This window comes from Colias philodice, chromosome 12, assembly GCF_061535455.1.
Source record: "Colias philodice isolate Cphi_HAF_F1 chromosome 12, ilColPhil1 Martin Lab GWU primary, whole genome shotgun sequence".
Taxonomy (NCBI): domain Eukaryota; kingdom Metazoa; phylum Arthropoda; class Insecta; order Lepidoptera; family Pieridae; genus Colias; species Colias philodice.
In genome coordinates, this window is record NC_143097.1 from 1,054,195 (window position 1) to 1,082,190 (window position 27,996).

At 31.9% G+C, this 27,996-nt stretch overlaps 2 protein-coding genes, 1 long non-coding RNA gene and 1 pseudogene across 4 annotated transcripts in view; 2 read left to right on the forward strand and 2 right to left on the reverse strand.

Moving 5' to 3' along the window:
• Positions 1-324: 324 nt before the first annotated feature.
• LOC149483752 (putative inositol monophosphatase 3) lies at positions 325-12,752 on the forward strand. Of its 2 annotated transcripts, XM_089701974.1 has the most exons (4): positions 325-508; positions 1,208-1,657; positions 2,126-2,274; positions 11,152-12,752. In XM_089701974.1, the coding sequence occupies exons 1-4, from the start codon at positions 496-498 to the stop codon at positions 11,512-11,514; spliced, it is 975 nt and encodes a 324-aa protein (XP_089558100.1). In that variant the 5' UTR covers positions 325-495; the 3' UTR covers positions 11,515-12,752. The 2 variants fall into 2 exon arrangements, with proteins under 2 accessions (XP_089558100.1, XP_089558099.1); XM_089701973.1 differs by lacking the exon at positions 325-508 and having other exon boundaries at positions 1,055-1,657.
• A 261-nt stretch (positions 12,753-13,013) lies between these two features.
• Positions 13,014-27,967, reverse strand: LOC149483753 (ubiquitin-conjugating enzyme E2 W). Its single transcript, XM_089702000.1, has 6 exons — positions 27,858-27,967; positions 27,487-27,578; positions 26,329-26,431; positions 15,136-15,291; positions 14,212-14,287; positions 13,014-13,741 (listed from the first exon to the last, which is right to left on the reverse strand). The coding sequence occupies exons 1-6, from the start codon at positions 27,879-27,881 to the stop codon at positions 13,728-13,730; spliced, it is 465 nt and encodes a 154-aa protein (XP_089558126.1). The 5' UTR covers positions 27,882-27,967; the 3' UTR covers positions 13,014-13,727.
• LOC149483754 (uncharacterized) overlaps positions 15,792-27,996 on the forward strand; it is a 92,281-nt gene continuing 80,076 nt past the window's right edge. Inside the window, exons 1-2 of the long non-coding RNA XR_016316433.1 lie at positions 15,792-15,908; positions 16,403-16,616. This is a non-coding gene — a long non-coding RNA (uncharacterized LOC149483754). The remainder of the gene's footprint in view (positions 15,909-16,402; positions 16,617-27,996) is intronic.
• On the reverse strand, positions 18,955-19,116 carry LOC149483755 (U2 spliceosomal RNA; annotated as a pseudogene).

A 27,996-nucleotide genomic window follows, 5' to 3' on the forward strand; every position in this document is an offset into this window, starting at 1 on the left:
AGTGTAACAGCAAAAGTTGTAGAAAAAAAATTAATTACATACAACTTGTTTTTTGTCCTTAAATTACGATCACAGGTCGACCCTAATAAACTTTTTCTATAATTTTTGTTATATTCTCTTCCGTTACCGTTTGTAATTGATTTCATTGTTCTAGATATTACTTTTATGTCTCAAAATTCAATAAAAACATCATGTTGAACAGTATTAATTTGTTAATTTAAAAAAGTTAATATTAAATTAGTGGTCCACTTAGGTCGTGGACCTAGCCCAGGGGGGGGGTCATGACCCCGTGACCCCCCCCCTGGATCCGCGCTTGCATTTAAAGTATTCTAGAAACTTGCTTATAATATCCACCATCGTTTCAATAATTTTACATTTTATTAATTTTTTTCTTTGGTACCGGTAGTGTGTGTAATTCTCGACTCAATAAAATAAATTAAGTATATAATATTAGGAGCGAGAAATCGATACCTATATTAGGATTATTTTTTTGCAATGAAGTCATTTGGTGAGTTTTCTCTTTTTAATTTTGTAAAATGTCGTGACTTAGTGAATTTGTTCATGTTTCCCACTTTACTATAAACTAGCTTTCCGCCCGCGGCTTTGCCCGCGTTGTCTACAACCTAATAAATTATATACGAAAACCTATCTCTTGAATCAATCTATCTTTTAAAAAAAACCGCAACAAAATCCGTTTCGTAGTTTTAAAGATTTAAGCATACATATGGACTTATTTACAGAGAAAGCGACTTTGTTTTAAATAGTATGTAGTGATTTCCCTAAAATAAGGTCAAGCATTTAAAACGTTCGGTAACCTGATTAGATGCTCAGCTTATATAAAAAATATTTCAAAAGGCGCATACCATTTCTATTATTCCGAACAATAAAAGTTTTTTTTTTATATTTTATATGAACCTACGCAAAGCATTCTGGTTTCAGAATCTGATTTCCTGAACAGGAAACCCGAAACCACACCCGAAACCAATTTCGGTGGTAACCAAAACTTTATGCCTAGCCATGTCACTTTCACAGTTCAAATTTCAATGTCAATGTCAAAATAATGCACAATCAAAATAGAGTTTTAGGTTTAGCCATGGTTTAGCACTTTATTTATATTATTATTATTAACATAATATTATTTAAACGTATATTAAAATGAACTTCGGTGGTACATTAAGACTAAATAAGTTCGCGTGTTTCACTTTAGGTTTCGTGTTGTTCCTTATAATTTACTGGAGGTCTAGTGGTACTACTTATCCTTCCGACACAAGCGATCTCGTAAGCATAAAATCGTTGTTAAATGCTGCTATATATGCAGCGGAAAGAGGCGGTATCAAGGTGATAGAGGGTAAAAACCGTGGATTGAAAATACACAGTAAAGGAAAGACGAAAGAGGGAGCAAATGATCCCGTCACTGACGCAGATTACGCGTCCCACTGTGCCATGTATTATACTCTAAAGAACGCTTTTCCGAAGCTATCTATAATATCTGAAGAGCATTCGGTTGCTGAGGAAGATTGTCAGAACCAAGAACCAATAGACTTGGATTCACCTCCAGAAGGACAGAGAATTATTAACTACATAAACGACGAACTTGTTCTCGCGAAAGATGTCACAGTCTGGATCGATCCGTTAGATGCAACACAGGAATATACAGGTACTATAAATATAAGCACTAAGCATTAAATATTTAAATCAATGAGTCTTGTATAATTCATATCTAATCATATTTAATAATCTCTCAAAAATTCCTTTTTTTTATTATTAACTTTTTCATTGTATATTTAGTATTTACATCATGAAACTAGAGCATATTTAATTTGTAATCTTAATATATTTTCATCAATATATATAAATATTGACGACACGGTTTGCGCAGTGGTAAAGTAACTGCCTACTGAGCCGACGGTCCCGGGTTCGATCCCCGGTCAGGGCAAATATTTGTGTGATGAACTCAATTATTTGTTCTTGGGTCTGGGTGTTATTATCTATATATATGTATTTATTAAATATTATATTTATCGTCGCCTAGTACCCACAGCACAAGCCTTAATTGAGCTTACTGTGGGACTAGGTCAATTTGTGTAATAATGTCCTATAATACATATTTATTGTAAAATTTCAGAAGCATTATATTCCTATGTGACAACAATGGTGTGTGTAGCAATTAACGGAGTACCAATTGTGGGTGTTATTCATTATCCATTCCCTCCCACGACATATTGGGGCTGGCTCATGAAGAGGACTTCTAGCAATATACCAAAAGTTTTATTTGTAAGTGCATTGTCAGCTTTTACCTGCTTCAATTTTAAGTTTAATTCTTAATGGTAAAATTAACCTACTTATGCGGATTCTCTACTTATAATAAAATCTACATAATATTATATTGTGTTTTCATGGAAAAAATCAAACAAACACTTTATGTATGCTTATAATATCTCTATGGTTACAGAATCAATGTCTACCCATATATGGCTTAAAATTAAATTATATAATACTAGCGACCCGCCCCGGCTTCGCACGGGTGCAATGGCGCGGCGGCCGGCCGGTACCGCCGCAAACGCTACGTCCCGCAATTTTTAAATCTGTAATATCTTCGAAAATATTCACTTAAATCATACGGTGTAAAGGGCCATATAGATCTATATAAAATGAACAATGTATTCAAGGTATTTAATTGGTTAAGGATTAATGCTGTATTGGTTAAAATCGCTTCGAAAATTAGCCATTATTTGTCGTAAAAAGTAAATGACAAAAAAAAGTTATTGTGGGTTATCCATAAGAGATAGACATATACCATCGCGGACTTTTCTGTAGACCTTTTCAATGTGTACAATACTTAGTACATTATTTTGATAAAACTCGTAGGGTTCAGCCTGCGTTTGCAATGTAAGCGGAAAAAATTTAATTTTTTACGACATCACATTAGAAACCTCAAAAATAACAGTACTTTTTCACTATTTAATGAATGTTATTATACATATAAACCTTCCTCTTGAATCACTCTATCTATTAAAAAAAACCGCATCAAAATCCGTTGCGTAGTTTCAAAGATTTAAGCGTACAAAGGGACATAGGGACAGGGAAAGCGACTTTGTTTTATACTATGTAGTGATTATTTATAGGTGTCATACCTTATAAAAGAAGTGTGTTGACTGCACATAAGTATTTATCCCTTTTTAATTACAGAATTATTCATGGCCACAGTTAATATTGCAGCTAGTTTTGCTTGCAATGTTTAATTACCAGTGCAATAGGGAAAATCTGTAATCATTAGATGAAACAATAATAACAACAGATAATCAGACAAGTTATTAAGGTGATTGCAACGATCTGTTCCCAGCCAATATCCCGCTAGATGGCGCTGAATTCTACATTTCTAGTTTATTTGAGTTTTTGCGTAATTGGAATAGTCATCAAACCTAGGAATAGTCATGGCGGTTACTGAATATTATATTTTATTGAAATATGTTATATCATTGCCTTAAAATCCACCCAATTCGGTAAAATTATGCGTTTTAACATCTGTCATTGCATACAGGGTCGTTTACACACACAGACGTATACAAAAATGATAAAGATTTAACTCTAGATGGCGTGAATGTAAAGCGCGTCACACACGGTGAAGATACTACCTATAATATTTTATCTAATCTAGTAATATTTTATATTACAGTATCTTAAGGTATCCGGTATCAGCGTTCTGACCATCATTTTTCTTTTTTCGCTGTAGAACCGCCATCCTGTTACAAATGACCCACAAAGGAGAATGACCACGGGTGGTATCGGTAAAATTTTAGTTGTGCCACGTATTCGTTATATTGTTAATTCCTATTTGTATTTATAATGATCATATGTATCAATATTAAGTCTTAATTAAACCGGATAAATTGAAATAATAGTAAAAGTAAAAGTTTTTCTTTTGAAACATGTATGAACTTTCGCATTAGTAGGAAGTAGGATTGTTATAAAAATAAAAGTTATATTTGTTGGCGTAAACTATTTTATTGTAATTTTGGGAAATAAATAATGTCAAAATTGATTACCTACAATAAAACGCAGTTTTATTTTATTACCTACATTACACTATTGTTTTTTTTTTATCAAAACATGTATTTGAAGTAGCAAATATGATATTATGCTGATCCAAGCATTTTCACTCAAAACTAATATCACTAATGATTTGTAAAAGTAAATTATTTCAAAATACATTTCATAACCAACAAGTAAGAATAATTATTCATACAACAACAAATCAAAAACACTATTTACTATGGAAAAAAAACCAGGAAGGTGAAAAACATATTTACGATTTCGATGCACTCGACTTTTAGTAAAATAATAGGTAAAAATATTATTATGGTTTTGATCACAGACATATCTGTGGTTTTGATTTTAGCTACTAGTATCAGAAAGCTGCGTGTTCAATGCACGTCGGGGTCCCACAACTGTGGAGGAAGGAAGGTAGAATACCTCCATCGAATAAGTGAAGTTTCTCGACATACTCGATTTGCCGGCCGGCCTCAATGAAGATTGTCCGAAAGTTGTATATGTGCTCTGTAACGAAAAAATTTCGCTAGCGCGATTCAGAGTGAGGTGTCGTACAATATACCTAATGAAGTTTTTCATCTTTTTATTTTACTGCAAATACAAAATAAAAATTAAACAATGGTAATGTAAATTCTAAACAAACTACTACCAAAATACAATTAGAACAAAAATCATTTGACTTGTTTATTTCACCCAGAGGCCAGAGGCGGCTCGTGACAAAATTGTATAGGTGTTCACTTGAAATAAAACAACGAAAATACAATAGCGTTCGGGATGATTTATTACAAAAAAATGAGCACCACATTTTATAAATGTCTATAACACTAAAAATTACAAAGTACAGGCTATTTCAAAACGAATTCAATGACTAGGTATCAATAATTAGTAAATCACCGAATTTGCATTCGCGAGCGTAGGTATCCATAGTGTTTGTCACTGACGGTCACTGACCTCTATAACTTATAGTTATAGAGGTCAGTGGTGTTTGTTGTGTAAACATGTATGTATTTGAGTAGTTAGTAGCATATTATATTCTGAATTTCTGATCCATGCCTATTCACTCAAAACTAATAACACTAATGATTTGTAACAGTAAATTATTTCAATAGGTAGGTATTTGAACATTTCCCAACAAGACGTAAGAATAATTATTCGTAGGTATACAAGATACAATAACAAATCTAATACACTATTTATTATTTTATTATTTACTAGCGGTCCGCCCCGGCTTCGCCCGTGGTACATGTTTACGTTTTCTCTCCATAAGAAGCTAGAGAGCTAGCGCAAAGCTACCTGTATGTATTTGACCAGACCTGGATTTTTGTGTGTTGATTCCCCTATACCTACTATACATGAAATGAGGAGTCACTAAGCCCAGAGTGGTGGACGGGGCGCGCGCTTAGGTAAGACAGGTGGAAATTTTTGGCGAACTTTGAAACCATTTGACCACGTCTGCCATTTTGATATTTGAAAATAGATTATTATTACTATCGGAAAATAACAATGGCAGACCATTATCACGCGGATAACATTCTGGCAGACACTTATGAAAGTGCTGAAAAAAATACAATTTTGAAAGTATTTGACCAGATCTGCCATTCATATATTTTATTTATTAGGGTCTTAAAAACTTATTTTCGAAACGGCAGACATTTTCATTGCGTACAGACTTCAGCAGACAACAAAACTTTACAGACTTCAGCAGTCAACAAGACTTAGCTTCTACATGGTCAGATGTATATATGTATTACGTTCCCTGACCTTACATCAATGATTTACTTTATTAATGTTTTTATGGTCATTTACATTTAATTTTGAAAACTATGGAATAAAATTTATAAATTTGATGATACAAAACTAAATATACATTTGTAAAGAATCTCAAATATAAAGTTGTGTTGCAAATAACAAATCATCATTTAAATATTTAGTTTATTTCTTTATTTAAGAAACAATTAACAATTACAAAACAACATAAAAAAAACACGCATGCATTTATTGAAATGTTCATTCATCATCACTATCGTATGGCGTTGTGTGACTCGTCTTCATAATCCATTGAATCGGATTCTGTAAAAGTAAAACGTAAATTATATAATAAAAGAAATGAGTCATTATAAACTTACCTAGTAAGGCAATGCCTTTGATGTCGCACGATGCCGCCGCGCCGCCAGTGTAGGTACTTCTGCTGCTACATGAAAATATGCTAGGGTTGCAACAAATGGGAAATAAAACAATTGTGATTATTACTATTATGATGTAATCATTTATTCATATTATGTACATTCAAAACAATTGCTATTATTAAATCTGATGTAATTATTTTTTCATAAATATATAATTATTATTAATTACATAATATATTGCACTGTGAAATATTTACGTATCACTTTATTTTTGATGTTCTTAATTGTCTTTTATAAAATTTAAGTGACGCATTCGCATTGGGATCAACAATCCGATAAGAAAAGAATGGAGACAACATATACATAGCTTTGATTTCAATTCTACAGATACAAAATATACAATCTATCTAAAATGATACAACGGATGTTTCCTGCGTTTTCTCGTCAAAATACCGAAACAACGTAATTATTGTATAGTAGTTGGGCGTGAAAGTAAAAAAACAAATGAAAAGTGTTTTCCATATGATTATTTATTAAATTTACGCGATTAAGAATAATTTCAACGATACAATTTAGTAACCGAGAATTCAGAGGATTAAAGAAAATACCTGCCTGATCATTTTATCAAACTCTAAAAGAATTATGGTTATTTCGCATCACTCGGTTTATTAGTTTGGTAATAATTATTAAAGGTAGTTACAACCCTAGCCATTGAGTCGAACGGTAGGCAACACAATATCGACTTTGTGCGGGTACATATGGTACATTTCTTCTTGCTGTGAAGCGTAATTATTATTATTAAGATTTTTTAGGCTATTTTGAATCAGCTGTTCTAATTTAATTCTAGAAATTTATTAAAACGTGATTTTCTTAAAAGTATATTATGAGTTTATAAATACCTCAACCAATAGTTATTGTGTCCTATCCTCATTTCTTTATATCTTGGTAGTTAACTAAAGTGTTAAATTTACATAACCTCAACAACAACATTTACACTGCCACTGCACTAAAACTAAACTAACTAGCTCTCTAGCTATAAGAACCATCCTCGTACTTCAAGGGATATAATAAAAAAAGAATTATCGAAATCGGTTCAGCCGTTCTCGAGTTATGCGCTTACCAACACATTTTGCGATTCATTTTTATATATAAGACTAGCGGTCCGCCCCGGCTTCGCCCGTGGTACATGTTTACGTTTTCTCTACATAAGAACCATCCTCGTACTTCAAGGAATATAATAAAAAAAGAATTATCGAAATCGGTTCAGCCGTTCTCGAGTTATGCGCTTACCAACACATTTTGCGATTCATTTATATATATATATACTAGCGGTCCACCCCGGCTTCGCCCGTGGTACATAATATTTACGTTTTCTCTACATAAAAACCATCCTCGTACTTCAAGGAATAAAATAAAAAAAGAATGATCGAAATCGGTTCAGCCGTTCTCGAGTTATGCGCTTACCAACACATTTTGCGATTCATTTTTATATATGTATAAGATAAGATTATGTGAAAATAACCAGGAAGGTGAAAAACATATTTACGAAAACATAGTAACATAATACCTATGGCTGTCGCTACAATAATTATATTTCAATTTTATCTTTTTATACCTAGTAGAACTGGCCGACGAATAAAAAAAATCGTATTAGAATAAATACAATAAATTACGGAACAAAAAAAGGATTGTAACATGATTGTAACTGAATTGAAATTAAATTGAAAAATTGAATTGAAATGTTTGTTTCTGGGCGCACCGTTTTCGACGACGCGACGCGCGACGTAAGCGTATAGGTATAGGTACCTACTTTGCTAAAACAAACTAATAAAATTGTGTGTCTGTCTGAAAATTCGGAAAAGCATATTTTGCAAGTTTGTAATTACTTTGATAGTTTACCGATTTATAATAATTGTAATTGTAATTGTATAATATATAATTTGCAATGTGGTGAAATTTCATAAAAATCACGGGCCAATTTTTTGTTTTGAATCCCACCGAAAATATAATTGCGTTATTAGAATAATTAATTACTATACCTACCCACGATCAATTATTACAATATAGTCTCAAATGCATACTAGAGAAATATTGCAATTTGATTCAATTAAAATGCATAGCATACAAAAATAAATTCACAACACAAGAAATTCCGCGCGCAAATCATAGCGCGTGTCAATGAAATCAAGAATGTTTTATATCAAGCCGACGCGGACGACGACGCGACGCCGAACAAAAGTACCTACGACGGACGACCACGCTTCGAGTTGCCAAACAACATGAGTAATAAATTGTTTACAAAAAAAACAAGTTTTCCATTTTTCTGTATGAGTAGACAGAACTTCAAAACGCCACCTGCTACGGTTTATATTATGAACGATTGTTATAAAAATAAAAGTTATATTTGTTGGTGTAAACTATTTTATTGATCAATAATTTTGGAATTTAAAATTGTCAACATTGATTACAATAAAACGCAGTTTTATTTTATTACACTATTGTTTTTTTTATCAAAACATGTATTTGAAGTACCATATAATATTATGCTGATCCAAGCATTTTCACTCAAAACTTATATCACTAATGATTTGTAAAAGTAAATTATTTCAATATACATTTCATAACCAACATGTAAGAATAATTATTATTATTCCTACCTACAACAACAAACCTAAAACACTATTTACTATGGGAAAATAACCAGGAAGGTGAAAAACATATTATTATTTACGATTTCGACGCACTCGACTTTTAGTAAAATATAGTAGGGAAACATAATATTATGGTTTTGATTTTTGCTACTAGTATAAGAAAACTGCGTGTTCAAACTACTTGTTTGTCTGTCTGAAAATTCGGAAGTACTTTGGTAGTTTACCGATTTATAATAATATTGTATATATCGTTGTTTAAAAAATATTCAAACACAATAAAATATGATATATGTACTGATTTATCACTGGTTTCAGTGATGAACTGATGAGTCAATTATAGCCACTATACTTTCGTCATACGTGTGTATGATTGATGTGATTTGCAACGTGGTGATATTTCAGAAAAATCACGGGTCAAATTGTCCCACCGAAAATATAACTGCGTTATAAGAATAACTATACCTACGATAAATTATACCTACATAATACAATATAGTCTCAAATGCATACTAGTGAAATATTTTATTTGAATCAATAAAATAAAAAAATAAATAAAAAATAATAATAATACAAAAATAAATTCACAACACAAGAAAATCCGCGCGCAAATCATAGCGCGTGACAATGAAATCAAGAACTTTCGAGCCGACGCGGACGACGAAGGAGCCTAACAAAAGTACCTACAATCATAGGCGGCTCGTGACAAAATTGTATGGCCGTGTTCACTTGAAATAAAACAACGAAAATAGGTACCTACAATAGCGTTAGCAGTACAAAAAAAATGAGCACCACATTATAAATGTCTATTTATACACTAAAAATTATAGAGTATTTCAAAACGAATTCAATTATTATTTAGCAATAATTAGAAAATCCCCGAATTTGCATTCGTGATCGTATTCATATTGTTTGTCTACACTAATATTATAAAGAGGAAAACTTTGTTTGTTTGTTTGATTGTAATGAATAGGCTCATAAACTACTGGACATTTTACCAATGTTTGCAAGTTTGTGATTACTTTGATAGTTTACCGATTTATAATAATTGTATACTTATATCATTGTTTAAAAATATTCAAACACAATATGATATAGGTACTGATTTATCACTGGTTTCAGTGATGAACTGATGAGTCAATGTTAGCCACAATACTAATCACTTTCGTCATACATGTGTATGAACTATGATTGATGTGATTTGCAATGTGGTGAAATTTCATAAAAATCACGGGCCAATTTTTTGTTTTGAATCCCACCGAAAATACATATATTACTAATTGCGTTATTAGAATAATTAATTACTATACCCACGATCAATTATTACAATTTACAATATAGTCTCAAATGCATACTAGAGAAACATTGCAATTTGAATCAATTAAAATGCATAGCATACAAAAATAAATTCACAACACAAGAAATTCCGCGCGCAAATCATAGCGCGTGTCAATGAAATCAAGAATGTAATTTTATATCAAGCCGACGAGCGACGACGCCGAACTAAAGTACCTACAGTACCATTTACCTTCAGTGTACAATACAGTTTACAGACCTACGACGGACGAACAATAATGAGTAATAAATAAAAAAAAACATAGTTTCTAAGGTCATTAGTTTTATTTTATTTTATTGTTATTTTCTTTGAACGATTGGAAATGAAATTACTCAATTTTTACACAGAACTTTGATTTATTAGAATTATGCTCATTATGCATAAGATAACGAACGCGAATGCACGACATCTAGCGCGTCAATGTCTAAACATCGCCTTTCGTTTAGACATTGACGCGCTAGATCTGTAATAAGTATATAGTCTATGCGCTAGATGTCGTGCTTTATGTCGTGTTTCGCTTGGCAAAAGTCACGCACACTACTGTAGAAGTGTCAAATTTTTCCGGTATTTTACTGTTGTTTTTCTAAGTAAATATTGTAAATTATTGATTAAAAAGGTCGAACGCGCACACATTTCATTATAGAGAAGTGATAAAATGATTAGTTTTAAAGAAATAGTGTCTGTGTTAAGTGTTTAGAGGTAATCAAAAATGTATGGAGGGACGGTCGGAACATCAACCTTAATAAAAATAGATGGAGCCATTAAATAATCAAAAATAATATTGAATGGGTATATAAATTTATTCAAAATTATGTATTATCATATTATGTACGCGCTTTCGGAATTTGGGATATACATTAAAAAAATAAGAATGGATATAAATACAACAAACAAATACTTTTCAACATTTTTAGTATTGGTCAATTTTTTTTTATTATTTTTTTATCAGCCTTTAAATATTTGTTACTAATTTGTGCATATAATCTTTCAGAAAGCAGACAACAAACTGCATCCCAGAGTTATCGTGTCGCGATCGCACCCTGGGAAAGTTGCCGACATAGCAAACAAGGCATTCGGACCAAAAACGTCGATAACACCCTCCGCTGGTGCGGGAAACAAATACATGAGTGTCGTAAACGGTACACACGACATATACTTACACGAAACGGCGATTAAAAAGTGGGATCTCTGTGCGGGACATGCTATTCTTAAAGCCAATAACGGTACAGTTACCACTACAAAGGGAGAACGAATTGACTATTCAAGTGGCAGCAATGTTGTTGTCTCTGATGGGATCCTCGCTACATTGTATGATCATCAGTTCTATTTGAAAAAGCTTAAACAGGTTCTATAGTTTTGGTTTGAGTTAATTGTTGAAAAAATGTTTTCTCTCTCTTTCTTGACATTCAGTATTGCATCCTTGTTCCTTGTTTTGTCAAATTCTATCAAATTTGTATGAGCGTGGATATAAAAATCTGGATATGGCTCCAGTGATGTCAAATATATGTTGTATTTTAATGTACATGTTAATAAATTATAAAATAAGATCAATTGATAAATGTTAAAATTAAATTATAGACTACCAAAGTGAATATCAACTTGCTTGCAGCTTTGCGTGCGTCATCTCGTAGCAGCCATTCTTCTTGTTTCTAACCTTTTTTGCTTTCTTGATAAAAGTTTGCTCTTGTTGTTATAAAAATGTAATAAATTCCACCAAAATTGTTTCATTCGATTTGGCGTAAAAATGGCACATACATATATAGATAAGTCACTTAGGTTGTGTTGTCTTTGTTTAGCTTTAACCTATTGACAAATTTAGTCAAAATTTAGTGGACATTGTAATATTTATATTTTTAATGTAAAAATATAAGGTATTTAGTTAATATAGTTGGATATACAATGTAGGAGTAACTTTTTTATCCAAGTCCTCTAGATTCTACATATTTTAGAGTCTATAAGTACATAATACATTACTTTAACCAAGACATTCATGTTGTTCTCATGAAACATTAAAATTATAAATTTTAAGGTATTTATTTATTATTCTACTATGTAGAGAATAAAGAGATAATCTAAATGATCTCTTATCTATAATATATAGTAAATAAATGTTTTATACCCCCGTCAAATTAGATATTTCAAATAACCGAAAGCTAACTTTGGTTGATAAAAAAAGTTTTAAAAATCCTTGTCTTTAAATTCTCTACAAAAATGATCTGCATCAATTCTTTCTAAGAGTTACCATTCCCGAGATATCGAGTCACATTATACATCTTGCAGACGGCTAATTTTACCATTGTTTATTTCAGTAATTATTGTAATTTAAACGATTTTTATGTCTAATTTGACGGGGCTGTTTCGAGGCTATTAAATCAAATTAAAAGTTTATGTAAAATATGTGTTTAAAATAAAATTACATAATACAGAAAATAAATGTAATTGTAAATAAAATTATCAAAATAACTTATTTAAGGTGACGGTTTGTGATTGATTTGATTGTTATTTAAAAATAATGTTCTCATTATTTTAAATTTGTTAACATTTTATGTATTTAAATTGTACATAACTAAGATATTTATGAGAAACAAAAAATCTTTTTTTATTTTTTTTTCTCCCCGCTTAATTAAAATTCTTAATCATAGTTTTGATATTGACAGTACCAAAAATATTATTATATTTTACAGTAGAAATTTTCTTAAAATCCAAATTGGAGACATTTTGGTTTGTTACAAGAGAACCAACACATAAAATATATATTTTATTATATTATATGGGTATAGGGACTAAAGGGCGGGGTCTCAAGTTTTCTCAGCATTGAATATAGATTTTATTCTCCGTAAATGAAACCAAAGAGATGATTGAATAATTTATTGAACTTTTATAACCTATAATACATTTATTCATAACTGACTGCTTCACTTATACATTTCATCAAATTTGCCGTTTACAATTTGAGATGGGCGATCGCAAAATCATTTCTATAATCTATAATATTTCACAGTCGATTTCAATTATTTACGCTCGTTGTTTTGTGAGTCAATTGTTATTTGTAACGCATTCTCTGCATTATATAAAGCAATATATGATTGAAAATTTTTAAGCCTTTCGATAGGTAACTTTTTAGAAAAATTATTGCGTTTTTATTAAAGTTGTAAAAGTTTAAAGTGACCGTTAACATCGTAGCAATAGGCAATAGCCAAGCTCTTGTACACATAATTTGTCGAATAATCTTACACACAAATAAAAAAATTGTACTTTTAAAAACTCGCGCCATTTTACTCGATTTCCGCTTTCGCCCATCTCCACAATAAATTCTATAAGCATTTCCATTCGCAAAATAATTAACTACACAAAATTTTCAAGCATCGAACCACAGAGCACAAACGTCAAATCCATTTGACACTGACATTCCATTTGGCGGCAAAATAGATAAAATAATTTAGCACAGCCGCCTATAAAATCGCACCGTCCGTCCGTATATACATAACATTATATGTTAACTTTATCGATAACACTTATCACAAGTTCACGTTTATCGTCCATGCTCGATATAGCAAGCAAACGGTGTTACACTGAGTCGTCTGAAAATTAAAAATTAGACATGTTAGTATGTAGTAATTTGAAGAAAGATTATTTTTTTATTGCAAGGTTTTCTAAAAACTGACCTATTTCCCTACTAGCCTATAAAAGCGAATTGATAAATACATGAAGAATGTATAATGTGACGATTATCAAGAGATACCGATTAAGATAAGAGATATATACATACTTTTACCATTACGGTACAATTGTCAATTTGACATGGCCTCCATAAATTAAGTTAATATAGTTGTATATTTTAATATAACATATTTAATCCCGTTTATATTAAATTATCTATTCTACGATTATTATCTGTTCAATTAACAATCAGTACATTGATAATAGCATTTCGGGTGAAACAAAAATTGTTAAAAAAGTTGATTCTGTAATAAATATAAATAACTCATTTTATTTAATTTTAAAACTCATTTAAAATTTAATTTAATTAATTGAATGTAGTCATACTCACCGTGGTACCACCATTTTGTTTTCTTAGGATTTTTATTGCATGTTTTTACGTAAAATGAATTATCCGGCGGTCGTTTCTGAAAAATTTACAAAATATCGTGATTATTTTCAGGTGTTAATTTTGTTGCAGTATTTTCTAGTGTCTTTTTGATAAAAGATTTTCAACTTCATTATTAAGTTACTAAGTATACAAATACATATTCTATAGTTAGGTAAGTATTTATAGGTTTGGTGCGATGTTTATAAAAATAATTCATATTTCACGCTAAATTAGTCTTATATTCTCACCTTCTCTTTACACTTTACAGCTACTACTAAGCATAGACCTTAAAGACAGATGGACAGGACTCGGAGAGCACTGGCCACCAGTCGAATATTTTTAAATTTCGAACAGGACTCGGAGACTACTGGCGACCAGTCGAATATTTTTAAATTTCGAACAGGACTCGGAAACCACTGGCAAATTTAAAAAACCAACCAGTTTCTCACCTTCTCTTTACAGCTTCTAAGACACGATAGACACAGCCGGACTGCACGGAGAGCGCGGGCGACCAGTAGAACATTTTTTTATTTGAAGTGAAACTTCTTGAGCGCTATAAGAGTAAAATTTCACGGTCGCAATACCGTCATGCCATGGAGCAAGGCGACGGTTTTAATATCTTTGAATCTTGCCAAAGAAGTTTCACTTCTGACACGTGTGCTCGGCACACACGCTCTTTTAATTTTTTCAAGCCTCACCTTCTCTTTACAGCTACTAAGCATAGACACGATAGACAGATGGACTGCACGGAGAGCACAGGAATAATTTTTTTTTATTTCGAACAGTCAAATTAGGTTTTTTTTTTACAAACAATCTTTCTTATCCAGCCAGCCAGTCGAATATTTTTAAATTTCGAACAGTCTTAATTTTTTTTTTTAGCCTCACCTTCTCTTTACAGCTACTAAGCATAGACACGATAGACAGACAGACGGACTGCACGGAGAGCGCCGGCGACCAGTCGTCGGTGAGTATCGACAGGCAAATGTGCCCGTTCGAGTACACGTGCGGGTGCACCGGGATATTGTTGCCTACGAACGTTACCTGCAACGATGTAAATACGCAGTTAAAATTGGTTTGGATAAAGTAAAACTATATTATGGCATGCCAATAGGATGTCAAATAAAGAGATAAATAAATATGGAAGTCAATGACGATAGCCCTAAATATAAGATTCGAAAATTCATAGTTATCGAATACTTCGTTTCAATTAAAATTGAGAGGATGAAAATTCGTACTGGAAAAAGGTCTGATCGACCAAATCGCGGGTGGAAAGTTAATTAAATAAATATAAATAGCGTTTTCTGAATTTATATATTTAAACGAATTTATATTGTTATTAAGTACTTAATAAAAATAAAAATTGTTTTGTATAGAAGATTTTTAATGTGTTAGTTTATTTTCTTAGCATAAGGATTAAAATGTACCACTGGAAGATACTTGTTCCCACGACACAGGGAATCCTAGTGTGGGAGCAAGGGTTTTCAATTTCTATGCATCTTATATTTTTTGTAAATAAAGTTTATTGTTTATTGTTTGTTATTGTTTTTAACTTTTAACCATTTGTGCGTAAAAAATCTAGTTTTTTATATGCGAGTATTATTTGAAATGCGGTCTCGTATTGAAACAAATACAACGCCTAGCACTAACGCCTAGCACAAGTACCTGCACTATAGTCCGTTCGCGTTAAGAAAATAGTGAGTCATCGTTGTCCGCCGGCCTGGCCACGCCCCAAATTAGAAAGTCGAGTTCACAGTGACCAGTTGAAATATGCCCTTCGAACAAAACGGTTGTGCATTTTGCGTGACTCGTTCAACAATAAATTTTGAAAATGAATACTTCACCAATTCGAAAGAATAAAAGTGCATCAATAATCCATAGCGGAGAGAGACGCATAATTTACAATGTTTATAAGTACTTTAAATTGTGTGATTTGATGGAACACGCAGAACAAAATTCTTTCATAATAAATGTAACTGAAGAATCTAGCGATACTGAATAGTGATTTAAGTAATTTTAAGACATTTTTTTTCCATTAATAATAATTTAATGTTTAAAAAAATGTTTGTACTTTTTCTCCACTGTGAATACACCCTCATCCTGTAGTTGCACTGATGACTCACTATTTTCTTAACGCGAACGGACTATAGTTGAGACGCAAATACAAATTTGTATGCGATACAGAACCGCCTGATAAGAATCTACCATTAGAGCGACAAAGTTGACGCCGCTTAGCGTCGAACTATTCTGAGTCTAATTTATAGGCTTACGATTAATACAGGCTTAGAACTTGTACTACGTGTTTATGATTAAACAGACACGGCTTAAAGATTAAATTTTTCGATAGAAATGTCAATAGACTCATATTGGTATAATGAGTAGACTGCGAACTTTGAAAAAATCGTAGCCCAATAAATAATTCCAAAAACTAGGTAGGTATAACACTTCCTACTTTTTAATTGATGCTTGAGATAACTGATGAGATAAAATGATGAACGACCAAAACGATAATGGACAAAAATGTATCAGATTTTGAAGGAAATAACTCTTGATACCTACGAATATTCCTAATAATATTGTAAGCTTTAACACACGAGACAAGCACCTAGTTTTAATTACCTACAATGTATAATACAAGCGTATTTCAATCAATAGTCTACCACAAGGCATTGTACATCATGTGATTATAGAATCACATGATGTACAATGCCTAAAAAATATCATATGACCATAGGGTCATATGATATTTTTGCACGCCTCATAAGCGAAGCGTTGAGGTGGGTACTACTGTCACTTCGCGCAAAACATCTGATTTTTCAAACTTAAAATGTCTTTATGTATCATACATTGCACTTGTAAGATAATACATACACACACATATTAAGAAAAAACACTATTTTTAACGTTCATGATATTTTTGATGTCATTTTTGTTATTTAAACTAGTTAAAAAACAGTTTAAAAAAGTTCTGTCTTGGACGTCCGTGTGTCTGTATGTGCGGATCCTTTTTCTTGTTAACACGATAGCGACCGAAATACTTTACTAATCGAGTCTTTTTTTTTCTCTTACGCTTGAGTATGCTCAGGAATAGAACCCTTTCATTTTTCAGGGTCTGATTCGATGTGGTTTAATTGTTATTAAATAAACAAAAATAATAATTAATAAATATTTATTAAAAAAAATTATGAGGCGTGCACTTTTGGATTTTCCAAATTATTTAGGAGTTTAATATAATTTATGTACTTTAATATTTTTTGTACAATTAATTTTAGACAGAGCTTTCAACAAAGCTTATCTCTAGCTAAGTGACAAAGGTAATCGAAAAAGTATAATTTTTACTTTACAACCCAAATTCTCGTTGTTTTTCAAATGTTGTTATCTATAGTGAATCACGTTTTTACTGCAAACAAAGTTAAAAACAAGGATAAATCAAGCTACGCGGATAAAACTGTTAAAAAGTATGTCATGGTTAAATCCCGAGAATTTTTTTTAATAAAAAAATACAATTGATTTGCTTACGTTTCATAATGACAATTCGTAATATAATCTTCAAAGTATAATCTGTATCAGCTAGGTACATATATTTATGCAAAATATATTTTGTATGTTTTACTTTTCAAGTGTTATTTAATTTAATTTTGTTTGATTTTTAAATATTTTTTGTTAATTTAAGTGGTGCATTTAGGTCTAATTTAATTACTTTTTACATTTATTTTATAGGTATCATAATTTAAATTGTCAGTCAAAGAAAAACTAAAAAATGTGTGCGTGTACAGTAAGAAGTGAAACTTCTTTATGACCTTATTTTTCAAAAAATAATTTACTATAATATGCAACTTTACAGAAATACGTCGAATCACGTGTGGCGGGTGAAAAATGTCACGCGTAACAAAAAAATGTTACACTAAATTTTTTTCTAACCCCGATAAATAAGTTTCACTTCAAAAAGATGTAGGGTAGAACACAACAAATAAATAATTCCGTTACGCATTTTTACGTAAGCAACATAGCGATCGTCAACTAAAAGCCAACACGCGTCAGCCACAAGGCTATAAACTACAACATAATAACATTAAGTTACATAGTCGTGATTACATCTTCAATAGTGCAAACATTACATCACAGAGAACCGACTCGTGAAAATAGATGCACATTCTATTAGACCGTAAAGTTGTTTGATGATCCGATGATTTTCGTGGTGTACATTGGATTTGATGTCAATTTTGTAAGTCACTACATAGTATAAAACGCTTATGTCGCTTTATCTGTCCTGCGGTTTATTCCATAGATAGTGATTCAAGAGGAATGTGTTAGTATACACTATACAGGGTGTTTTGCACATGGACCGACATGATTTTTTGGGGGGTGGGGGGGGTCATGTGCTATTCTCCCCCGTGAGACCCAATACTCTAAGTCTCACGGTAGTCTAGATATGTTTTTTTTTAATTTTTTTGAAATCTACGCGAAATATTGCCTTTAAATCGTCCTAACTTTTTTGTTTGTGGTTATAATACAACAAAACAAGGTATGCTTGTATTCTAAAATGTTTTCTTATTCTAAATAAATCATTACATGTTACAATTGATATCTACAAAAAAACTTCTGAGCTTTCAAAGTGGTAAATCGGTGTAAATGTTATGAAAATTGACAACTTATCAATTCATTTAAAAAAAAACTAAAGTTCATTTTGAATTTAGCTTTTTTTTTAAAAGTTCTTTACTTATTACCCTTTCTAACGATATGCTACATGACAGAAATAATACATCAGGGGTCGACCTAAGAGATATTTTGTTGCTAGGGTCAAGATAATATTAAGCTGAAAAGAACAGATACTACACTTTGATCTTAGCCAAAAGGCCGAGAAGCGATCAAATTTTAGCCATGAAGGCATAGCAAATCTGCTATGCCTTCATGGCTAAAATTTGCTATTTAATAAAAACAACTTAACATAAAAAAACGTATTTTCATTATCTTGACCCTAGCAACAAAATATCTCTTAGGTCGACCCCTGATGTATTATTTCTGTCATGTAGCATATCGTTAGAAAGGGTAATAAGTAAAGAACTTTTTAAAAAAAAGCTAAATTCAAAATGAACTTTAGTTTTTTTTTAAATGAATTGATAAGTTGTCACTTTTCATAACATTTACACCGATTTACCACTTTGAAAGCTCAGAAGTTTTTTTGTGGATATCAATTGTAACATGTAATGATTTATTTAGAATAAGAAAACATTGTAGAATACAAGTATACTTTGTTTTGTGGTATTATAACCACAAACAAAAAAGTTAGGACGATTTAAAGGCAAGATTTCGCGTAGATTTCAAAAAAATTAAAAAAAAACATATCTAGACTACCGTGAGACTTAGGGTATTGGGTCTCACGGGGGAGAATAGCACATGACCCCCCCCACCCCCCAAAAAATCATGTCGGTCCATGTGCAAAACACCCTGTATAATTTACTACAACAAAGCGGGCGAAGCCAAAGGCGGAAAGCTAGTATTGTATACATTTTTCGAGACTCAATATAACGGTGCGTTGTTACGAAGTTACGAACTTATCAAAGCTTGTTATGGTACCTAGATAACTGATAAGTAGATATACATACTTAGTACCAACGTAAACAAATATTACCGTACTAGGTGCGATTTGTGTATGTTTCGTGCGTATGAAAAGTCTTTACAAAACCGGAGATGAAATTCAAACCAGAAATTGTGTATAATCTGCCTTTATTCTGAAAATTGGTTCTTTGGTCAAACAACTTGACATGTAATTTAGAAGTCTATCTTGTTATACGGAAAAGAATAGATAGGTGGGTAGATATCTATAAGTTTTAAAATTATAAGATACAGTTCAATAGGTTTGTAGGGACGGAACTAAAAGGCTTATTAGACCACCCAATTTTTAGGGACCCTAACCCTAACTAAGATTGGTGTAATAAGACTTAGGGAGTTAGTGTCCCGATTTAGGGCGATCGGGTCGGCCCGATCTGCCTAGCTCCCTAAGCGCCCTGCAGATTGGGTGATGTAATAACGTTTAGGGCGGTTAGGGAGCTCAGTTGCCGCGTGACTAGTGCGTGGAGTGGCTGCTTTTGTATGTAAGGTGTCACCAAACTTCCCTACTACAGGTTTTTATAACTTAATAGGGAAGTTCCAAATGTTTGTGATAACACCGCCATGTTAACAAATAAATAAATTGTTTAAATCAATTGTTTATTTCATTGTTTTAAAACTCAACAAGTGTTCAAATTGTTCTGCACCTACTCATTAATTCATTAAAACTCCCAGTTCAAGCACGCTTAGTATTTGCATATTTGAAAGCTTTTCACGTAACCGCAAATACTCTTTCACCCAGATCTTTCTCTTCTTTTTTTAATATTTGTTATTGCGTCAACGGTTGCCACTGCTACAGCAACTTTTTGAAGTTTCGATACTGACGGCGGCATAATGTATAATGCAACAATACGTTTATCTCTCTAGACATTCGCGTATAAACTGAGTTAGGGCCCAATTCGCAGAGAAGTGTAATAAGCGCCACACTAACTAGGGAACACGCCCACCCTAGATGCAGGGCCCTTCATATCGGGTAGTGTAATAAGCCTTTATGCATGGTATATTAATTAATATTATCAACGTGCGTCAGTCACATCTCCACTCGTTGAATAAATTGATAAAATGAGCGTTTGCGTAGAATATGTTTAACTAGTAACCACGCAATTCAAACGAGTCTATATTTTCAGATCAATCGATAGATCAACATTATTTACAGCACATGGGTTTGTTTTCTATGAACAATCCATACTAATATTATAAATGCGAAAGTAACTGTCTGTCTGTCTGTTACTCAATCACGCCTTTACTACTGAACCAATTTGCATGAAATTTGGTATAGAGATATTTTGATACCCGAGAAAGGACATAGGATAGGTTTTATCCCGGAAATCCTACGGGAACGTGTTTTTCTTTGAAAACGCGGGCAAAGCCGCGGGCGGAAAGCTAGTAAGAAATAAAATAGGGGAAGACCTTCTAGATTCTAGTGGAAACTTTTGTGATATTATAAAACAATTTGTAACTATATTAGTGTTAATTTAGCAAGCAGTACAATAACCTATTAGAGCAGGCTCCAAGGAGATGTTCGTTTGCAAAAATAGCGGACCTAAATCTGACTTCTGATATATATTGTATAGGTCCCAGACATCCTATAGACAGATGTTGCCAACCAGTTTTGTGGTCCCCCTGCCCGCACCCCGGTAATTAAATATGGCATACAAAGAAAAAAATAAAAATTTCCAAAACATGCCGTGTGGGGTATCAAATGAAAGAGCTTATTGAGTAGATCACGAATATATAGCATACTATATACATTTCTTACACTTTCTCTAAGATTTTTTAGAAAATTTACGAAAATGGTCCATTTTTGAGTTAACTTTAAACCACTATAGATGGAAAACTCATGAATATATTTTTTAAATTATTATTTTAAATAATTAACAATAGTCCATTGTTTATGATTCAATAGTTCGTAATATAATATAAGTGAGCTATGTGGTGGATTTGATGAAAATAACTATATACTATATGAACTTGAAAATATACTCGCCATCTTTGAATGCTCCCCCCACTCCCCCATGCAACTATTTCACTGTACGAAATATTGAATCGTAAACAATGGACTATTGTTAATTATTTAAAATAATAATTTAAAAAATATATTCATGAGTTTTCAATCTATAGTGGTTTAAAGTTAACTCAAAAATGGACCATTTTCGTAAATTTTCTAAAAAATCTTAGAGAAAGTGTAAGAAATGTATATAGTATGCTATATATTCGTGATCTACTCAATAAGCTCTTTCATTTGATACCCCACACGGCATGTTTTGGAAATTTTTATTTTTTTCTTTGTATGCCATATTTAATTACCGGAGTGCGGGCAGGGGGACCACAAAACTGGTTGGCAACATCTGTCTATAGGATGTCTGGGATCTATACAATATATATCAGAAGTCAGATTTAGGTCCGCGATTTTTGCAAACGAAACTCCACTGAGAGTCCGGTCTATATGGAATATTTTGATCGTGCAATGGGATTTAAAATAGTCCTTACAAGAGGCCAATGCAAAATATTTACTTTACAACGAGAATATCATAGGTATGGTATTGCTATGCAACCCATGTATGTAAACAACATAACTTCTGTATTTGCTATATTTGTTAGATCAACAGTGTTACGTTTGAGACCACATAGATGTGAGATAGAAATCGAAACTAATGGCTCCATTGACAGAAGGCCACAATATATAGGTATAATATACTTTATAATCCTGCATATTTTTTCAAGAAAAGGTGTACATACGCCTATATTATAATCATCATGTATTTAAAGCCTAGGAATCTACATAACCAGCTGGACTGTTATTTTGTGTAACTGGGTAAAAATAGTCTTTGTGCTACTGTAGACAGATTATGTACTGTAGACAGACTATACAGATATAATATACATATTAGATAACCTATCAGTGTTCCAATTTTTAATACATCGATCAGATTAGGATTCGATGTTTTTGCGTGAAAATTCTCATTTTTCACGTTTATAATACAGTATTAGTAGTTATAGTAAGTAGGATGATACGGCAGTGTTTGCTTCGCGCTCGACTTGACGGGGCCGGGGGCACTGCCATGCCCCAAAATTGGATTTTACGAAATATGATCTTTTATGAAACCTATAGGTACTCTTGTATTTACGGCTTACATGAAACACGTTCAGTGTCAGAAACTTAGTCAAATTTTAAATGTACATTTATGTTATTCTGAACACATTGCAACTGAACGTGGAAAATGGGAAATTAAATGTCCATTTGATATTACGTTTCCAACTGACAACTAACAAAATCTACTGAGATGTTAATACCTACATACAAAACTGTAGATTTATTATAAGTTCGCAGCCCTTATAGTAACTATAGTTATTTTAAAGAACTATATAATCGTTTAACATTGGTATTCTCATATCTGATGCTAATACTTCTTTTGTGCTAATTTTATTTTAATGTATTGTTATGTGCAGATCAACATTCTAATAGAAATTGCCATCTATTTGCAAAGAATGCTTATCAGGGGCATCTTTTAAATATCGATTACAATCTTAACTCATCTACCTACGTATTTGTAAATGCAAAAGAATAATAGAAACGACCTTTGGACCTTGCATACATCTTAAGGTTTTGTCAACATTCGAGATTACTCGAAGATTCTTTATACAATGTTCTGTAGCTGCAAATAGGTATAGAAATCTTCATTTCGGTTCGGAAATTTCGAGTGCTGAAGAATAATTAGATAAATTAACAGAATGAATGAAGTGTACTGACCGTAATTGGACGATAATTGGTCACTGTACGCGTTAAAACATCGCAGTGTATACTCTAATTAGGTACAATGTACTTAGATCGCAGAAATATAAAGTTTAATTGGTACTTGGATATCTTTGCAGAATAATTTATTATTTTTTTTTTAACAAAAAGAAGTGTTGCTTCCAAAAGCATCCTCAAAAGGCTTTATGTAAGAGTAGTTTTAGAGGTCTCACTTCTACCAGCCTTTTTCTTACCAACAATTTTCGGAACGATAAAAACATGTCAAGATTGAGGAAGGTTCGCAATTGGGAGCAGACACGAAAATCAACGCCAACGACGAAATACATAATAAATATGGAAATCGAGAGATCAGCGAAGTGGAAAGCTTATAAATATGTCGCTATAAAAGTCTTCTACGAGACTATAAAAGCTTCATGATTATTATTTTACTGCCTTCATTTTACAAAACATTGTTAGGATGATTTGCGTTTTGTTGGAAAGGGCCTCAGATAGATATGTTTCCATGGAAACAAATACCATACTCATCAGTGGATAATGTAAGGCATTAAAGACAATGGCTGGTTATTGATCTTCAGTTTAAGGATAAAGACCAGCTCGTAACATAACTATAGCATACGAAGATAGAGCTCAACAGATATGATCATCACTTTAATTACACTCGTACTCTCGTAGGATAACTGTTCTATTGAAATCTATTACGTATTCCGACGTATTATATATTCCGAATTATAGCAATTGGCTAAAATAAATTTTGCAAATTAGTTGCTGAACAGTGTCAAAGCTCCTTAATCAAATGATAAAGGCTTGTAAGAACAAGTGCATCCGCATTTAATCAAAGGGTACCCTTTTAGGAAGAGGATCCTCTCTCCGTAAGGAGCAAAGCCTTACCCTCCTACAGCTAAGGGATGAAGATAAGACAGACGAACTTTACGAAATAATGATTTGGCTTGAATAATAACCTTGACGGGTTGCTAAGAAATAAAGGAAACGATTAAAACAATTGCATCAATTAGGGTTGAAGATATTTATACCTTCTGATTAATATGTACAAGACGATGGCCGAAGATGTTTCATAACATCTGTAGTACAATAGACTAATTAAATCGATAAAAAAAAATCAATTATATGGAAAGAATAAGTCACAAAAAAAATATTTTCTTATACTTAATTTCTTAAAAATTACGACAGCATACAACTAGTCATTTAGGAGATTTGTGCGTAATCAGATTAGAAGCCTTGTGGGTATAGTGAGATTACTGTAATTTTGTTACCGAAATCTGTAAAGGATTTTCATTTTGTTAATCTTCTTAACCAGAGCTATCTATTTTGTATAACAGAAGACATTCAGTAACTTTTTTAAATTATACAAGGTGCCTTGTAAAGTTGTAATCTGGTAAAGAATAAATTATATCGAATAGGGCTTTTTTATTTATAACCCTTCTATCCTATATGTATTATTTGATAATGTGCCTTGTGCCCCGTGGTTTTACCCGCATTACTTTGCTACAATTGGTCTTAGCATGACGTGGTGATGATATACCTAGATTATAGGCTTCCTCGATAAAAGGACGTGGTTCCTGAGATTAACGCGTTCACGCAAACGAAAAAAACTTCTTCAGCTTTTTAACATTAGTATAGACAAGGGAAAAAAACCATACCATCCTTTGTTAATGATTCCCATTGTCATGCCATCATTGCAGAACACCAGGAAGGATTGTTTCAAGATCGGTGCAATCGTTTAATTATGTAGATAAGGAAGTATGTGTTTGTACGATTGAATAGATAAGTAGCAAGGACACGACCATTCATTAATCTTTTAATTAATGGCACCCATGGAAAATCATTAAATGGTCAACGATTATGCAGCTTTTAATGATATGTATATAAATAAATGGAAGCGATATGTACATTTGTGTATGTGTCATGTAAGGGAGGAACTATTCAGTGCTACATATGAACAATCTGTTTTAACTATAGGAAATTGAAGTTCGCCCCATATGACTTGAACATACTGACGTTTGTTACGAGTGAAGATGATGGTATGCTTTTGAATGCAAACAATTTTAACGACAAAATAACATAGTATGATGACAACCATAGTAACGGAGTTCGTACTTGTAGGATGCCTCTCAATTCTCACTACAAACTTTTAAAGCTTATTGTGAAATAATTTCTAATTGTTTATTGCAATGAGAATCTCTTCATCTTAGCCTCTTGTTTATTATGGTTTAGAAAAATATGTTTATATCTAATGACATTCTATTTAATTGTACGCATCTAATCGATAAATACTATTTAGAAACTTGAAGCGATTGCCCATGGTGGTAATTAATAAACTATACTGAATCTGTTCTATATCCTAACACAGGAATACAAGATGGATAGGAATTTTAATAATAATATTTTTATCTACCCACATCATAATAAAAAAAATTGGTTGTCTGTAAAGTCGATTTACTGACTATAGTTGAACGTGACAACGTCCGATTGTGCTTCTTTGTAGCTCGTTCCGCGCTCTCGCTTGCCTCACATGGAACGCCTCAGAGCGAGGTAACGCCGCATGAGTCATATTTTTTCGTGCGTGCAGCCGGCTTTATCGAATTATAAGACGTTGTCACGTCAAAAATATATCACTTCACAAACTTGACTTACATCTAATTTTTAAAATAAATCAGTTATATTGTACTGTAATTAATAGATATAATAGAAAAACTTACCTCAGGTGAATCGAATGGGTATTTATTAGTAAATTTGAATTGCAATACAAATTTTTCCCCCTCATACAATGTGCCCGGTACACCTTCCATGTGAATTGTCCACCTGCGGAATAAAAAAAATTATGATAAAACTATTATTTCATATATATATAAAATTAGCTTTATGCAAAAATACTAAATGCAAATGTTTCAATATTTGTATGGATAGATGAAAACATGTTTGTTAATAAAACATAATAAAACTTATTTTAAAACTATGAAACCGATCTGAACGTTGGTAGAGATAGATTAAGGTCTGTCTGTATAAGCTATTAGGCTTATCCCATGCTTCAAGTTAGGGCCTTTTATTACAATATTAAGATGTATAACACAAAACAAAAGTTGTAAAAGCAAAGGTTTGCTCAGTGTTTGGGTGTTAATTATCTATTATTTAAAATTATATATATGTATGTTTATCAGTCATCTGGTTTCCATAACATAAGCAAAAGCTTAGTATGGGATCAGATTGTGCCGTGTGTAAAAATTGTCTTGAAATATTTATTTATTTATTTAATCAGTGCAATTTATTCTTAACATAAAAATATGTAAGATTATTTTGTAGATGGCAATTATCAAAAGGCCATTCCACACATTTTCTACTTTTTACAGAAACATCTTCAAAATGTTTCCACATAGAATACTTCTAAATAAACATTATTTGAACTTAAATATTATAAATTTGTATTATGTTCTTATAAGAGTCTTATTATATAAAAATAACACTTTGATTGGAATCTTTTAAAATTTTATTTCCTAATTAAGCCAGGATTAACTATATTTATAGCATCGTTATAGGGAAATAAAATTAAAAATGCATACACCAAATTAGATTCATTGTTACCTAACAATCTTATTACATTGCTACACATGTTAGTAAATTTCCATAGGTTACAAATATTAGGAAATCGTATTTAAAATTGGTCTGATAATAGATTTACAGATAAACCTAAACAATAACATCTCCTATATGTTTATTAAATTTATGAAAAAATTGAATGTTTTGGAACACAAAAAATATTATTTCTCCTCGCTGTTTCGCAATTATCATCGTAGATTAATAATTACATGTTATTAATGAATGATTTGTATGATGATAAAAGAGAAAAATAGGTCACTTACAGTGTTAGATTTTGGCTGGCTTGATCACCGTCTACCGACACTCCTGGTGGCGGTTCTTTCATTAGAGACATAAGTTCTTTCTGTAATCTCCTCTGTAACATCATAATCTATTCAATTATATGTATATCAAAATATAATGATATATTATAATCAACACCAGATATCGACACAAAACAACAATACGAAAGTCTGACAAAATATCTATGAAGAAAACTGTCACAAAAGTAACTTTGAATTAATAATATTTAAAGTTGTGAAGTATTCATGAAATATCTACATAAAAAATGCGCAATGAATGACTCAGACGTTAACCACACAATAAAGTTAAAAAAGTTAAATGTGTTACGATATTTTGATTAAATTTTACAAACCTCCGACGGAGACATAGCCGCCATTACACCAATCCAATTTATTAATATTTAATGTTGCCAATTAATAATCTTGTAAATATTTGTAGACTTTGACATGAATTATTTATTTAATGAAAATGGCGTATTCAAGAAGCTTATA